The sequence below is a fragment of the Crinia signifera genome, chromosome 2, assembly GCF_055691185.1.
Source record: "Crinia signifera chromosome 2, ASM5569118v1, whole genome shotgun sequence".
Classification (NCBI taxonomy): Eukaryota; Metazoa; Chordata; class Amphibia; order Anura; family Myobatrachidae; genus Crinia; species Crinia signifera.
The window spans coordinates 74,915,705-74,931,255 of NC_139218.1; the positions used below are offsets into that span (position 1 = coordinate 74,915,705).

General features: G+C 44.6%; 1 protein-coding gene across 1 annotated transcript in view; it reads right to left on the minus strand.

Annotated features, from left to right (window-relative positions):
• The window catches only part of LOC146059841 (LHFPL tetraspan subfamily member 7 protein-like), a 188,240-nt gene that overhangs the window by 87,805 nt on the left and 84,884 nt on the right, over positions 1–15,551 (minus strand). Inside the window, exon 2 of the mRNA XM_083172425.1 lies at positions 7,475–7,613. Within this exon, the coding sequence (XP_083028551.1) occupies positions 7,475–7,613 (139 nt within the window). The remainder of the gene's footprint in view (positions 1–7,474; positions 7,614–15,551) is intronic.

A 15,551-nucleotide genomic window follows, 5' to 3' on the forward strand; every position in this document is an offset into this window, starting at 1 on the left:
CAAGGCATAGCGTAGGTTAGAAGCTAGAGCATATTCCTGTACACTGGGGAGGTTGATACCCCCACTTAATGTTGGTTGTTGTAGTTTCATTAGAGATATGCGCGGTCGTTTTCCTGCCCAGATGAATTTCGTTATTGCTCTGTTAATGTTTAGGATGTCTTGTTTTCGGGGGAGGAAAGGGAGCATTTGTATTACATACAACAGTCTGGGGAAGGAGACCATTCTAAAGAGGTTTGAGCGCCCTATGTAGGATAGTGGTAAGTGTTTCCACTTGGTGAAGTCATTTTGCATTTGGGTTATACAACGAGTATAGTTTAATTCATAGAGGTTCGCTACATCTCTAGAAATCTGTAGTCCCAAGTATTTGAGTTGTCCCTGGTTCCATCTGAAGGGGAACGAAGTGCCCCAGTCAAGTTGGGCCTCGGGGTATAGTGCTAGGGCTTCAGTTTTTTGACAGTTTATCAAAAAGCCTGAGATGTCATGGAAGGTGGCGAGCATGTCCAACAATCCGGGGAGGGCCATCTTGGGGTTGCTTACATACAATAAGAGGTCATCAGCAAAAGCTGACACCTTCACCTCCGAGTCTCCCAAGGGTATCCCCAGCCAAGATGTCTCGTGATAGAATGTGCGAATTAGGGGGTCTAATGCTAAATTAAACAGAAGCGGGGAAAGGGGGCACCCTTGTCTTGTTCCCCTATACAGCTTGAAGTGGGGGGAGTTTAAACCATTTATTGTTAGATGAGCCGTCGGGGAGGAGTAAAGCATGTCAAAGATGTTGATGAAGTCGGGGCCAAACTGTTGACATTGAAAGATCTGCCTAAGGTAATTCCAGGAGACCCGATCAAATGCCTTGTCGGCATCGCAGCTAATTATAATTGCCTCCCGGTTATTCAGGTGTTTAAATTTGAGCATTGCGGCTATGAGAGTGCGAATGTTGTGGACTGACGTACGGCCTCTAATAAACCCGTTTTGGGCACGGTGTAGTATTCTGTGTAAGATTGGTTGTAATCTCTGAGCTATGATTGCGGTGAAGATTTTTAGGTCTACGTTTAGGAGGGAGATGGGGCGATAAGATTGTACTAGGGTGGCGTCTTTGCCAGGTTTCGGGAATACCACAATTCTAGCCGCGGTGAAGTCTGGAGGGGGTGGTGCGCCTCTTAGGATAGTGTTGCATAGGTTAAGTAGGTGCGGTAGCAGTTTGTCTCTCAGCATCTGATAATATTCGGAGCTAAACCCGTCCGGGCCTGGGGACTTGCCTTTCTTGAGTGTTTTAATAGTAAGCAGGAGTTCTTGATCAGTGATCGGGGCTGTGAGGGATTCCCTTTCCTCTGTAGTGATGGTCGGGAGTTGTGCCATCTTTAGGAATTGCTCAGTATCTTGTGGTCTGTCTGGTGTTTCTCTATATAGTTGTGTGTAGTAGTTCTGGAAAGCTGTGGAGATGTCTTTAGTTCCCGATATCAGGGATCCGTTTGGTGAGGCTATTTGCAGTATATGCAGAGGGGAATATTGTGAACAAATGAGGTTAGCTAAAAGCCTGCCTGTTTTGTTGGAGCTCCTAAAATATTTATTGCGGGTACGGTCATATGAAAATTGGGCTCTCTCTGTACATAACGTATCATATGCATGTTTTGCTTCGCTATATTGTTTACGGGTGTCAGCTGTGTCCGAGAGAAGCATGCTGTTGTAAGCTATAGCTAGGTTCCCACTATGCTCGGCTATGGTTGCGTTGAGTTTTTTACGTCTTCTAGCTATGTATTCTATCAGTTGGCCTCTGATTACCGGTTTAGAAGCTGCCCAGAATAGTTGGATGTCTTCCAGATGCTGACTGTTATCTGAGGCATATGTGGAGAGGGCGTGTTCTAGGTGTAGTCTGAAGTCTGTTGATTGAGCTAGGTAGGAGGGAAATCGCCAGTTATATGATGTGGTAAGTGGATCCTGTAGCTTGATGGTGAACCAGATTGGGGCGTGGTCTGATAAGTCTATGAGGTCAATTCCTGTATCTGCTACCCTTTGATATAGTGTGTTAAAAATTAGCCATGAATCTATACGGGACCAGGTGTTGTGTGGGTGTGAATAGAATGTATATTCCCTAGCAGTGGGGTGTTGGCATCTCCAGGGGTCACATAGCTGCAAAGAGTCGGTAAGGAGCGTGATGGGGGAGGTTTGGGTCCTATCTGGTGCTACAGATCTCCCACCCGATCTGTCCAAACCTTTTGAGAGTACATTGTTAAAGTCTCCGCCAAGTATCAGCTCTCCTTCTCTCCAGCTCAATAGTTTGGTGTAGAGTGAGGTAAAGAAGGGAGCATTTGGGGTCTGGGGGGCATATATAGTAGCTAAGGAGTTACAAATTTCCAGCTTAATGAATAGGAAATGGCCACGTGTCTTTAATAGTATAGGGTAAGTGTTTGCGGAACAGGATCAGCACTCCCCTACGCTTAGCTGTGAAGGATGCTGCTTGGAACTCATTGATCCATGTATCTCTAAGTGTATTGGGGTCTTTAATGTCCCAGTGTGTCTCCTGGAGGAAGGCCACATCGGGGTGCAGACGCTTTAGTCTGTTCACCACCTTGCGTCTTTTGATCGGCGAATTTAGGCCCTCTACGTTCCAGGAGATAAACTTCAGCTGCTTTTGTGTCCTGGTTGTGCTATTAGTATATTGCTGTGTCATTATCCTATACCTGCCCTAGGATGTAACCAATTAGCTGTAACGCTCTGAGATCCCTTGTCTGTCCCAGCGAGCAGACCATGGGGTGTGGTTATAGGCCTAGGGCCCCTGTCTGTACTTGGCGATACCTTTCTAGTACTGTAAACAACATTAACTGTAATAAGGAAAAACATAACATTTTGTAAATAGTTTTTGTACCAAAAACATGGTCGTTGGGGCCAGCACGTGTATGTAATGGCGTGTAGGTGTCCCGTGCCCGGAACGACACCCACTGACCCCAAGCACCAGCCATCTATAGAACATGTATCACTGCCAATGGTTGCTGGCATTGGCTTCGTTTCCCAGCACCCAGTCCGTCCCCTCGGGAAGGCCTCCGGGGGATCATTTTGCAGGTGTGAACTTACGTTGGCCTTTTTAGGCCAGGGGTTTACAATACAGAACAGGCTTATCAAACATTTCTGAACCAATGTAATACAATACCAACTAGTAGTCTTCAATCTCCTGGCTGTGAAAGCTTTGGTTTGGATTGGTGTGTCCCCAAACGGGGGTGTATTAGTTAGCCCGTCTGGTCTGTGTGAGAGGTAGGCTCGGAGGGAATGGAGTCCAGGAAATTTGCGGCTGTTTGTGGGGAGTCCCAGAGATATGGTTTCCCGTCGTAGATGATTCTTAGTTTAGCTGGGTAGAGTAAGGAGAATCGGAAGTTCATCTCATGGAGTCTTTTGCATATAGGGGTGAACTCTCTTCGTTTCGACGCCACTAGATAGGAGAAGTCCTGAAAGAGAAGTAATTTGGCATTTTCATAGCGGAGATCGGGGTGTCTTCTATATGCCTCCATCAAGCGGACTTTATCAGCATAGTTTAAGATGCGTAATATGACCGGTCTGGGTCGGTCGCGGGGTTGTTGGTGTCTGTCTGGACCAACTCTATGTACTCTCTCCACTATAATTGATTCTGTTGGTGAGACACATCCCAGGGTGCATGGTAGCCACTCTGATACTAATGGCATCAGGGCTGCGTTCTTGACGGACTCTGGAATGCCTATGATTCTGATGTTATTCCGTCTGTTTCTGTTCTCCATGTCTTCCAACCTTTCCTGCATTATTGTTATCGTTTTCTCCTGGGATGCCATAGTGGTTTTGACATTGTTTAGCTCATCTTCCAAGTCCGAGACCCTTTGTTCTGCCTCTGACAGGCGCTGGTCTTGTTGAGCTATTTGGGCCAGGGCTGTGTCAATGGATTCTTTGATTGGGGCTAGCTTCTGATCTAGCAATTCTGCTAGAATGGTTGTAATCTCACTTGTAGTCATATCCGTCTTGGGTGGGGAGTGTGGATGCTGTGTGTCTTCGAGTTGTGCAGAGGCCTCTCCACACTGACTCGGTGATGGAGGGGTTGTGTTAGGAGGCAGGTCTTTGGACTTTCCTTTTCCCTGTTGTGAGGATTTTTGTCCTCTCTGGGGCTTTGCCATGTATTTGTCCATCTCCAGCACCCTGCCCGTCCAGGGAAGTACGCGGGTGCTGTGGATTCCTGTTATAAGAGGCTGTAGTATGGGGGTAGGAGTGCAAGGGTACCTGCTCCGCGGTGCCAGGGGTCTAGGCGCGCCAGTCAGTGGGTATCAGTCTCTGTGTTAGCGGTTCTTTGGTGGGTGGTGGAGCGCGGTGGGGAGAGGGGGGGCCAGGGGCCAGCCGGGGCAGCTGGTCTGCGTCTATAGTCTGTCTGTAGTTGCCAGTTTACTCCACCTGAGCCTGTTTTCTGTCAGGTTCCTTTTGCATTAGGGTGGTTGGGACTTGTGCAGCAGTATGTCAGTGCTGGGTAATTCCTCCCCCACTCTCCCCTCACTCACAACCTCTGGGTCCTGTGGGCTTTGGTAGCTGATTGTGGAGAGGGCGAGAGTCTACCAGGCACGGTCCAGCCTGTGGCCTGGTCCTCTTGAGCCCTTCCTCTAGTAAGATGGCCGCCGAGGGATTCTCCTTGCAGGGGGCCTCCTGCAGTTCAGGCAGCGGCGTGTCTCAGCGGCTCCCAGCTCCCGAGGGTCCGGGGCGGCTGGTCTGGTCTCCTTGAAGGTGAGGGCCGGAACGGCGCCGTCACCGCCGGCACGTACGGAGCGAGTTTACCGCTCCGGCGCTCTGGAGGGCGGCGACGGACTTCCGGTTTTTACGCGAGTCCCCGGCTGAGTGAGGAGGTGTAGGCCGCAGCCTTCCGGGACGCGGCAGGCGTCCTCCAGCTCCGGGGGATGCTCTCTCCTTGTCCCGACCGCTGTCCGCTGTGGTGGAGCAGGTACTAGGCGGCTTGGCGAGCGGTGTCTGTGCTCCGGGAGTGCTTCTTGCAAGACGCCGTGCGGGAGCTCCTCTAAAGCACGTCTTGCTCCCTCGGTAGCCAAGCCCCGCCCATCTCCAGTGTGATTTTGCTGTGTCAATGATTGCTACTTTAAAAAAACTGGAGATTTCTTACCAAATCTCTCACTTTCTGAATCTCTCATCCTATTACATTTCACCCCAGGTTTTTATTTCCATGTTTTTGGCAGGGCACAGGGCATCTCAGCTCTACAGACCCCATTCATACTGCACCTTAGACCGGGGAAATTCTCGTGTCTGCCCCATTCACACTGCTTTCCCTGGTTTGCCTGCCAACAAGTGTGTGGAATCTAAGAGTAGCTTTGATTGGCTGTTGAAAAAGTATCTTTGATTGGCTGCTTAAAAAGCAGCTTTGAGCAATGCAATGAGCTTTCTTTTTTGCATCTTGTGAGAAAAACTCGGGGCTAGCCTGTTCACACGGCCATATTTCCCATGAAAAACCCTGCAAAAAACCTGTGTGAAATTACCGGGGCATTACACCCGGGAATTTCACTCACACCCGTTCACACTGAGACACGACGTGGGAAATTACCGCTTGCCCTGGCAAATACCCGGGTTTTTGCGGCAGTGAGAATGGGGTATAAGATGGGAGTTCTATTGAAGAATGGGATGTTGCCCATAGTAACCAATCAGATTCTACTTCTTATTTACTTAGCACCTTCTATAAGATAGATATAACCTGCTTGGTTGCTATGGGCAACATCGTATCTTCAATAGAACTCCCATTATAGGAATTTACCCCAGAGTGTACAAGAAATGCCACTATAGAAGATAAGACATTAGGTAGAAAGGATATCATGGTGAATGTGGTATTAGAAGTACTTTGGGAATTATTGTTTAAAGGTAGTAGCAGATGGCTAGCTGTAATGGTGCCCATTTCTGCATCATTTGAAATCCAATTAAAATTTTAATTAAATTTATTGGGGATATCAGTCATTCTAGAAAATCATAATTATTATTCATTTTTATTGCTATGCCATTGACGTATAATGTACAGTGTAAAAATATACAGTATTGGGCCGCAATGCACGTGCGCGATGTTGGCTAGCGAACAAACCCTGCTACTTTTTTTCTTTGCTAGCCATTCGCAAGGTGATTGACAGCTATCAAATATACACATATGTGTATATATGACCCCTTGAAGAACCAGTTGGGTGTTTTTCCTGCATGCTGCTACATCATAAATTAAGCTGCCTTTTGCTTTTTTACATGTAGTATTTTTATTGTAGAAACATTTTCCAGCTGTCACATGTTTTGGAGAAAAAACATGTGACAGCATATAGCCAATAAGATCCCGTTTTGAGATCCATGTAAATCTGAACCTGCACATCTCCTATATACAACCTTATATACCAAACGCATTATGGAAACCTATTTCTGTGTATTCAATTCAACTGGGCCTGGATAATACACACATTTGTATCATCTCGATTAGATTACTGCAATGCCCTCTACCTTGGTCTCCCAACAAAAGAGTTGCACCGATTACAACTAGCACAAAACATAGCTGCCAGTCTGTTAACCAACCAGCCCCGTTCTAGGCATATAACTACCATTATATAATCACTTCACTGGCTGCCTATAAAATGGCAAATCAACTTTGAGATTAACTTACTGAGTTTTAAAGTCCTACATGACCAAGGCCCAAGGTACCTGAGGCAGCTTCTGATTCCATACTGTCCCACCCGATTACTGTGATCTGTATATGAAGGACTTTTAGCAGTACCTAGAATCTCCAATAATTCATAGAGCTTTTAGCCATGCAGCTCTGACTCTATGGAGCCGCACAGTTCGAGAGGCCCCACTCTAGTATCCTTCAAAAACAGACTCAAGACTTTCCTGTTTACTTAAACATTACAGTAATTCCCTTAACCCTTTGAGTGCCAAGTAAATAGGTGTAAAAATTGCCACGCAATAATTTTTATTCATCATAATAACCTGTAATGTTTACCTTAAGGTGCCCATACACGTTACAATTATTGTATACAATATTGTATACTATATCGCATCTCGGTTTTGCGATGAGATGAGATCTAGTAGAAAAAGTATGTGCAGCACATTTTTTGTGGATATTTTGAACACCTCTCACAGATGTTGGTACTCTAAGGATTAAGTATTGTTTATGAAAAGCTTTTCTGTACTTCATTGTTCCTGTACTGTATTACATTTATTCTTTCTGTTAAGCGCCTTGAGTCCTAGTGTAAAAAAAAAGTGCTATATAAATACAATTATTATTATCATCATTATTATGGAAAGAAAACATATCCGTAGTATTAGTACCACAGATCAGTATTTGTCGTATTGCCAGAATAGTGTCAAGTGTGAACAAACCTTCATCTGTTTATTTTGCAAGTGGTTACTGTATTCTCTATAGAATAAAAACCCAAGTAAAACATATACAATGTAATCCTTTACAGCAGACATAGTTATTCACATTAATGTTTTTTTTTTTAAATACCTGCTGCTGTCTGCATGTATCCCGCGAGCGTACATAGCCGTCTTTCACACAAGCTGCTGGGTAGAAACAAGGTCACAATGGCTAGCAGACAGCTCATAACCAAGAGAGCACAACCTCCAGAACACAGCACGGCACTTGTCTGCAATAAAAGAGAAAGAGAAGTCTGCCATTTAATTATCAGCGCTACTGTAAACACTATTGGGTGCATATGTCAAGCTGAAATATACTCAGATGTGTCAGTTTTATCTGGTAAAGTGACATTACAGACAGATGAATTTCTAACCTGTTCTTCAATGAGCAATCTGAATAGGTGGTCTCTTCATGGGGGTACATTTTTAAGATGAGAGTTCTAGTGAAGATGGGTTGTTGCCCATAGCAACCAATCAGATCCTACTTTTCATTCATTAAGCACCCTCGTCTCTTAGTAAATTGACCCCATTCTGTCCAGCTTATCTGCTACATGATCCGGGTAAAATAAATGGTCTTTAATCACCATCCAACAAACAAATTATCATTAATAATATTTGTTTCTTTCCATAGACAATGTTCTTTATTATTTGATTTCCGGAAGAGATAGCTAAGTGCAACTGAGTGCCTACATGCACAGGGCTGATACTGGGTTTGTTGAAGTTGTGCCCCAAAATGTAGGCGTCATTTTTTGTTCATGACCCCCCCCCCCACACAGACACTTTTACAATTGTGTAAAGCTGCAACTACTGTAAGAAAGGAACAGCCCAGCATTAGTGTCTTCTAAGCCCATGTTTGCAGGCTTAGGGGGGTATGCAATCTGGGATCACGGCTGTCATTCCCGCCGACAGCCGTGATCCTGGCCCGTTTGCAGTCTGATCGATTCAATGTCCTGCCTGCCGCTCGGCGCAAAGGGGGCATGGCCACAAAAATGGCCATGGATTGGCGATCTGCAGTTGGGGTCACGACAATCCACGACCGTTATCGGCAGAACGGGCCTGACAGCTTCTAAAGTCTGGCCCTTTCTGCCGCGATCCCGCTTCAATGCTTTTGCTAAAGACAGCATTGAATAGGGAGCCGCCTTTATTTCCCACGGAGGCACATTGCATACACAACCTTAGTTTCGATTCTCGACAGCAACTAAAGTCAAAATGCAAAAGGCAGCGGCGGATAATTGCCCAAAGTGCGGAGAGAGGGGGGCTACATTTGACCACTTGTTGTGGAGCTGTCGTGTGGTCAGTGGGTTTTGGGATGAAGTAGTTAATTCCCTAGTCCAGATAGGCCTTCCACGTATTGCCCTTAACAAATTAAATCTAGTCTTGGGGACATGGGAGGGGCGAGCGGTGAAATGGGAACTGAAGCAACTGGCTAAGAGCCTTACAGCCTTAGCAAAGGTAATAGTAGCTCGCCGATGGATGTCTCCCCTCAGTCCGCTTCATGCAGACTGGATATATTTGGTAAATCAGACCAGTGAACATGAGAAATTTGTTTATGCCTCCCGGGGGGCGTCAGTACCGGGCTATATGGGGTTACTGGAATAGGTCAGTCAACCACAGAGTTCTAAATGACGAGAGGGTGAATAGTTAAATTTGGGCCAGTATTATTATTAATTTAGAAGAAGTAAGTTTAAAGAGTATACATTTAGTTTGATTGAACACATTTAGGCCACAAGGGTGGTCTACCTAGCACATGTCGAGTAAAATGAGACCTCCTCTAGAGAGGCCATATAATAATTATTCCCTAGGAAAAAGGGATCGGATTTCACTTAAGATTCACGAGTTGTTAGTCACAAGGTATTAAAATAATTTAATTCAGGTCTTGTACTTGATCCGCTATGAAAATTCTTATTCCTTCTATTGGTGTGTATATATTTTTTTTTTTTTATCACTGTGTGTGTAAGGTAACTCTGTGGTTGGTGTACGCAGTAGAATCAGTATGGCCTGGGGTACGGGAAAGTGTTGGGAATAAATAGGATAAAGGGGGGGTCCGTACTAATTAAGTGAATGGGTATAGATGGCGACTGGGGAGAGCGAAAGTGGGGGGAGGAGTCTGAAGGGTCGATACTTGCATAAGGGGCAGGGCAGACTGGGGGAAAATAGGCGGAGGGGACAGCGGTAGAGATAAATAATCAGAAAGGTGCTGTGAATTTTTTGTGTATGTCTATGTCTTTGTACTTGTTGAATATTCTTATTTTGGTTGGTATAAAATATCGAAAGGAAATATGCTGCTGTGAAATATACCAATTATCGATATAGATATAATGTACAATGGTTCGACATGTATTTGTTTTTTTTTTTTGTTTTTTTTTTCTCTTTTTAGTGTAGTGTTGTATGTTGGTATAAGTATATGTTTAAATGTTCCTTTTTATATTGAAAAAATACAAAAATAAAGACTCAAAAAAAAAAAAAGTCAAACTGCATAAGATTCACATGGGAAAAAACCTGACACAAGCAAAAGGTCAACACAGAAATTGTCAACATGTGAAAAGGTTAACACGTTTTTATAGATTTGAGCATGTGTACACCGTACCCTCACAAGGGTCGCTTCACTCGCTTAGGTCCTCACTGTGCTCAACACAATTAACTGTCTCCAATCGTAGTATAAAAAAGTAAAATAGAATGGAAACAATTTGTGGAAAAAAATCATGACCATGTCGACCTCTTGCTTGTGTCAAACTATTATTCTTGTCGACCTAATGCGTGTCATCCAATAGTGGTAGAGCTATTGAATGTTGACCTAATGCATGTCTAAGAAAAGACCGGATCACATATACATCCATTTGCTTAATTTGCATAAGAAACACCTCAGAAGCCAAAAACATTTCCTTAAAAACACAAAAACTTTATGAATACAGTACAAAGTGAACAAAGAAAGCACCAATCCGAATCAGTGGTGCATTTGGAAACAGCCAATCACTAGCAATTTGGGTCAATCATCATCCGCGCTCTGCAAATGCCATGACCACCTGCAAATAGTACCGATCTTCCCTACACGTTTTGGCATGACCATCCATGTGCAGGCAGACATACTGAACAGTAAGCAGCAGAATCACACAAATCCGCATATGCGCTCAATGTTCTTTGTGTAGTGCACAGGGGATAAACTTAACATCTGCGGGTTGTGCGAAAGTATTAATTATACACACAAACATTCCGGTCTTTATGTCTAGTTAAAAACACTACCGGAAGCCATACAGAACCAAACATGACAGTGAGCAATGGTCTGACTGCATAATAACTATATATACATGCAATGTCCTATGAGTACAGCTACTGTATACATAAATATTTATCAACGCTGGAACATTTTTTTTTCTTCCATACAGTATAAACTTGTATATTGCATTAATAGATGCACATTTAACACTCGGTTAAACTGTCTGCAATGTTAGTGGAAATTAAATAAAATATAAAGTAGAAAAATAAATGACAGCTTCAGCGCCTGCTCCCAGGAGATTAACAGCTGCTTCTTCCTTCCCATTTACACTGAAATCCAGAGAAGAGAAAAAGTGATGATATCAGGATGATACCAAATTGGCTACCTCATACAGCAGAGGCTGCTGAGTCCTGCACAATAACAACAAATTGACCTGCACTTTTTAGTGTCAGATAGCCCTGACCAGGAGGCTTTGCTGAGCACCATATGGTTCCTGCCAGGCAGAAAATAGAAGCACCCTCTTACTAACTTGCAGTTTATGATAAGTAAAATAAAATAACCTGTTAGAATTTCAAAATAATATAGAAAGTTTGAAAAAAAAAGTAAATGAATCAGTATTGCATAGCTCCCAACTGTTCCGTTTACTGCGGGAACGTCCCGTTTTTTGGGGGGATGTTCCCACGTCCCGCCCAGGGCCAGCAGTGTCCCGTTGTGGAGGGGGGGGGGGGGGGCAGTTGGGAGTCTTCACTGCCACCCGCTTATCAGTGGTGAATAGACGCTGTGCACATTCGCACATAGTCTATTCCCCGCAGGCAGGGGGTCAGCAGTGGCAAAATAGGGGCGTGGCCTCACACGAGTGATGCAATTTGAAGGCCCCTTCACCATGAGTGCCGCTGAGCCACCAAAGAAAGTTTGGGGAATGGTATTGCTCAGAAATGGTGGCTGCAATGTGATTCACTTTGGATTCTGGGGGTTATTCAGACCTGAGCGCTGCTCTGTAAATTGCACAGCCCAGGTATATGCCTGGTGGCTGGTGGGGCTTTGCAAAAATTAGCTGGACCGACGATTAGCTGCAAATCCATTTGCAAGTCGCTCACTAATTAATGATTTTCACTGTGTGCAGTCTGTCCGTAGCCAGGGACTTACTCGTTACGTGAAACAGGCTGATCGGGGCCAGAGCTTACGTCAAACAACTTCCTTTCAAACGCCTGGGCAAGCCTCCCAGAAAATGGATGGTTACTCTCCCCAAACACCGATCTTCTGTCAACATGTGTACGGCCAGCAATAAAAAAAGAGCAGGTTTTATGGCAGGATGGCCTTGCGCTTAGTACGAGCCGTATGCATGCACAGTGTATGGATTATAGCTCGGCCTGTGAGTTTGCAGATCAGCGATCAGGTAATTCCATTGGTGAAGTCATTTGAAAATTGTATAATCACGGCTATATTTGCCTTAAAGAAGCCAATACGGATACAAAAAAGATGACACGGTGTTGATGATTCAAAATAAAAAAAAACATAAACACTTGCTCCATACGGACCCACGATTTAATTGAATTAACTTTATTCCCTGTGTGGAATATTTAACAAAGCATGGAGAGTGATACAATGAAGAGAGATAATGTACCAACTAATCAGAAACGGTTATTTTTCAAAAGCAGAGAGTAATGCCCCATACACACGGGGTGACTGAGTATTGCAGTTAATCGCAGATCGCTCAGCAGACAGCAATGCACCAGCAATGTGTGCTGAACAATCTATTATGGCCAGTGTATTGCATGCAGTATATATATCTAATCAGACGATAGCGGTGCACAGGACTGCGCATCGCCGTCGCCGGGGGGCCATACACACAGAGCGATCCATGCTTCTTTTCTAAGCGATCTGGTCAGATCACTTAGGAAAGGCAATTTAATCGCCCTGTGACTATTTCCCCATAATATGGCATTTAGGAACTGGTTGACATTTTACCTCTCTCCAAACTTTAATACATATGCCTTTTTGAGAGGTCTGTACCATACACTATGTGAACAGACAATTATGGTTTTGCCATATGCCACCTAATTAGTGTGGTTTGGATACCTACACCTTCATTCATTCTAAAAGAAAAAAGAGATGGGGTGTTTACCAAGCGGTAAAGAGTAGGCGTCAGGGATGGGGTGTATATGTTTTGAGCAGCTCACACAAAGGAATAGTCAGTTCCTTATAACAAAATATGCACAAACAAAAACAATTAAGGGTGGAGTGCTCTATATAAAAAAAAATATATATTTTTAAATAAAAGGTACTTGTTTCCTATCTGGGCGCCCACTAAGTTAATTGAGCACCATGCTATTCTCCGTAGTGAAATCTGATCGCATCGCATCGTACACATACACGATATTGAACGATGCGATGCGATGCGATGCGATCCGATTCGATTTCCCATAGGAAACAATGTTAAATGGCTCAATTTAGCCAAATTATCATAGGAACAATAGTAAATGGGCCAAAAACACCCCTGAACATTGAAATGTCCCCCCAAAAGTAGTTGACGCCACCCCGGCATCAACGTGAACCCGAAGCGTGGCGAGCGCAGCGAGCCCGCGAGGGGCGGCGGTACGCGTCCTCCGACCTTTTCATGCCCTACTATCCACTAGGGCGTGGAGTGAGAATAGAATAGTGTGGCGAGCGCAGCGAGCCACCGAGCCCGAAGCGTGGCGAGCGCAGCGAGCCCCGCGAGGGGACGCGGATACCTTCACAGGTAAACGCGTCCCTTTGCGGGCTTTCCAGGTGTCCGCGTCGCCATGGACACCTGGGAAGCCCGCGAGGGGACGCGTATAACTGTGAAGGTATCCGCGTCCCCTCGCGGGGCTCGCTGCGCTCGCCACGCTTCGGGCTCGGTGGCTCGCTGCGCTCGCCACACTATTCTATTCTCACTCCACGCCCTAGTGGATAGTAGGGCATGAAAAGGTCGGAGGACGCGTACCGCCGCCCCTCGCGGGCTCGCTGCGCTCGCCACGCTTCGGGTTCACGATGATGGCGGGGTGGCGTCAACTACTTTTGGGGGGACATTTCAATGTTCAGGGGTGTTTTTGGCCCATTTACTATTGTTCCTATGATAATTTGGCTAAATTGAGCCATTTAACATTGTTTCCTATGGGAAATCGGATCGCATCGCATCGCATCGCATCGCATCGTTCAATATCGTGTATGTATACGATGCGATGCGATCCGATTTCAGTACGGTGCCGTACGTAGAAAACCTGGGCGCCCAGATAGGAAACAAGTACCAAATAAAATTATATTAAATAAAAAAATAGATAAATTGGGTATCACAAAGATATACAGTATTTATTAAACATTCTAAAATATAGTACACTTATTAATAACCAGATACTGGGATAATGATAATAAAAGTATGTAAATATGCCTGTACTCAGCCCCTTGTCTTACCCCTCCTTCCCCCCCCCCCACCCTTTACTCTTGTTTAATAATTAAGACTTTCTGTTTTTGCAAAATATGCAGCTTTCTGTTTGTTTCTATATGATACATGCAAGACTAATAGTTATATTACTTATCATTTTGTACTTGTGATGTACCAAACGCATGTCCCTATGTCTCCCTTGTTGTTTGAAAAATTTTAAATAAAGATTCTATAAAAAAAAAAACAGTATGTAAATAAGGTTTAAAATTGGACTGAGCAGTATACTTATGAAAGTCATCCGCTTGGGTCTGTATTGGCCCTGTGGTTTGTTTCGTCCTCCTAGTTTGATATTGGTCGGTATCCAGAAAACCTGACTGGGTTCCTGGCACTGTATACGATATCTCTGTCCTCCTTTGTTTGGGGCAGGATCACAGGCTGGTGGAAACGATAACCCAAAAATGAGCAGAAAGTGGTGTCCCAGATGTTATATTCCAGTTGGAGGGAATCGGACCTCGGGCAGAAGTTGGACCAGAACAGTCACATCGGAATATGACTCAGGTGTGCTTCAAAGTCCAAATTTGAATAATGATATGGCTGTATCCTGGGTAATTAGTACCCACTCTGCCCGGGCCTGGGTAATTAGTACCCACTCTGCCCCCTCTCGGCAGCCCTGTACTGGGTACCAGCCAGGCTCTATTAGAAATATAGGTGTAAGGGAGGGGGGAGGTCTTAAGTGGGTGTGTGTCGGTGCACGCCCAAATGGGGCTTAATCAGGAGCCATCTAGTGGCTACCAATGCACAACAGAGTTGAGGAGTAATATTAGGCTTTTATTATATAGTATTTGCATCTGTGTGTTCCTCACTAAGGCAGTATTGAGTAACTACATGTTCTAGAAGGCTGCAGCACCATGCTTGTTGTGTTCCCATGAGTTGCGGCATAGTTAAATGGTCAGTAACCGACATGAGCATGCTGGCACTAATAGTTCTTTAAGCACCAACATGTCCAAGCAGCTAAAGGCTGCCAGGGCTGTGCCAATGCCACAATGAATCTGCTCTCATAGAGGGCCAGATGCACTATGCTTCAAAAGTGAAAAAATGGAGAGTGATAAACAGCCAGCCAATCAGCTCCTACCTGACATGCCAAAGACTGTGTTTGAAAAATGTTAGCCAGGAGCTGATTGGTTGGTGTTTCTCACTCTCCATTTTATCACTTTTGACGCGTAGTGCATCTGGCCCACAGCCCATTAACTGAGGCTTAAATTAATTCCCACCTGCTATTGTGTACACTGTATCACGTCAATCCTTTGCTTACAGTCACCTATAACTTTTTGTGTCACATTTTTTCTTTATTGAATACAGTTTTGTGCATTTGTAACTGACTACATAAAGAAGTAGGGGATTTCCACAGAGCTGTATAACATTACAGGAACAATAAATATGGGCACTCACATTGATATATGGCTTTAATACAAACAGTCATGAAATTGGTAAATTACTGCTTCAGTGTTTATTGATTTTTCTCCTATTTACTATTTTGTGAGGGTGCATGTG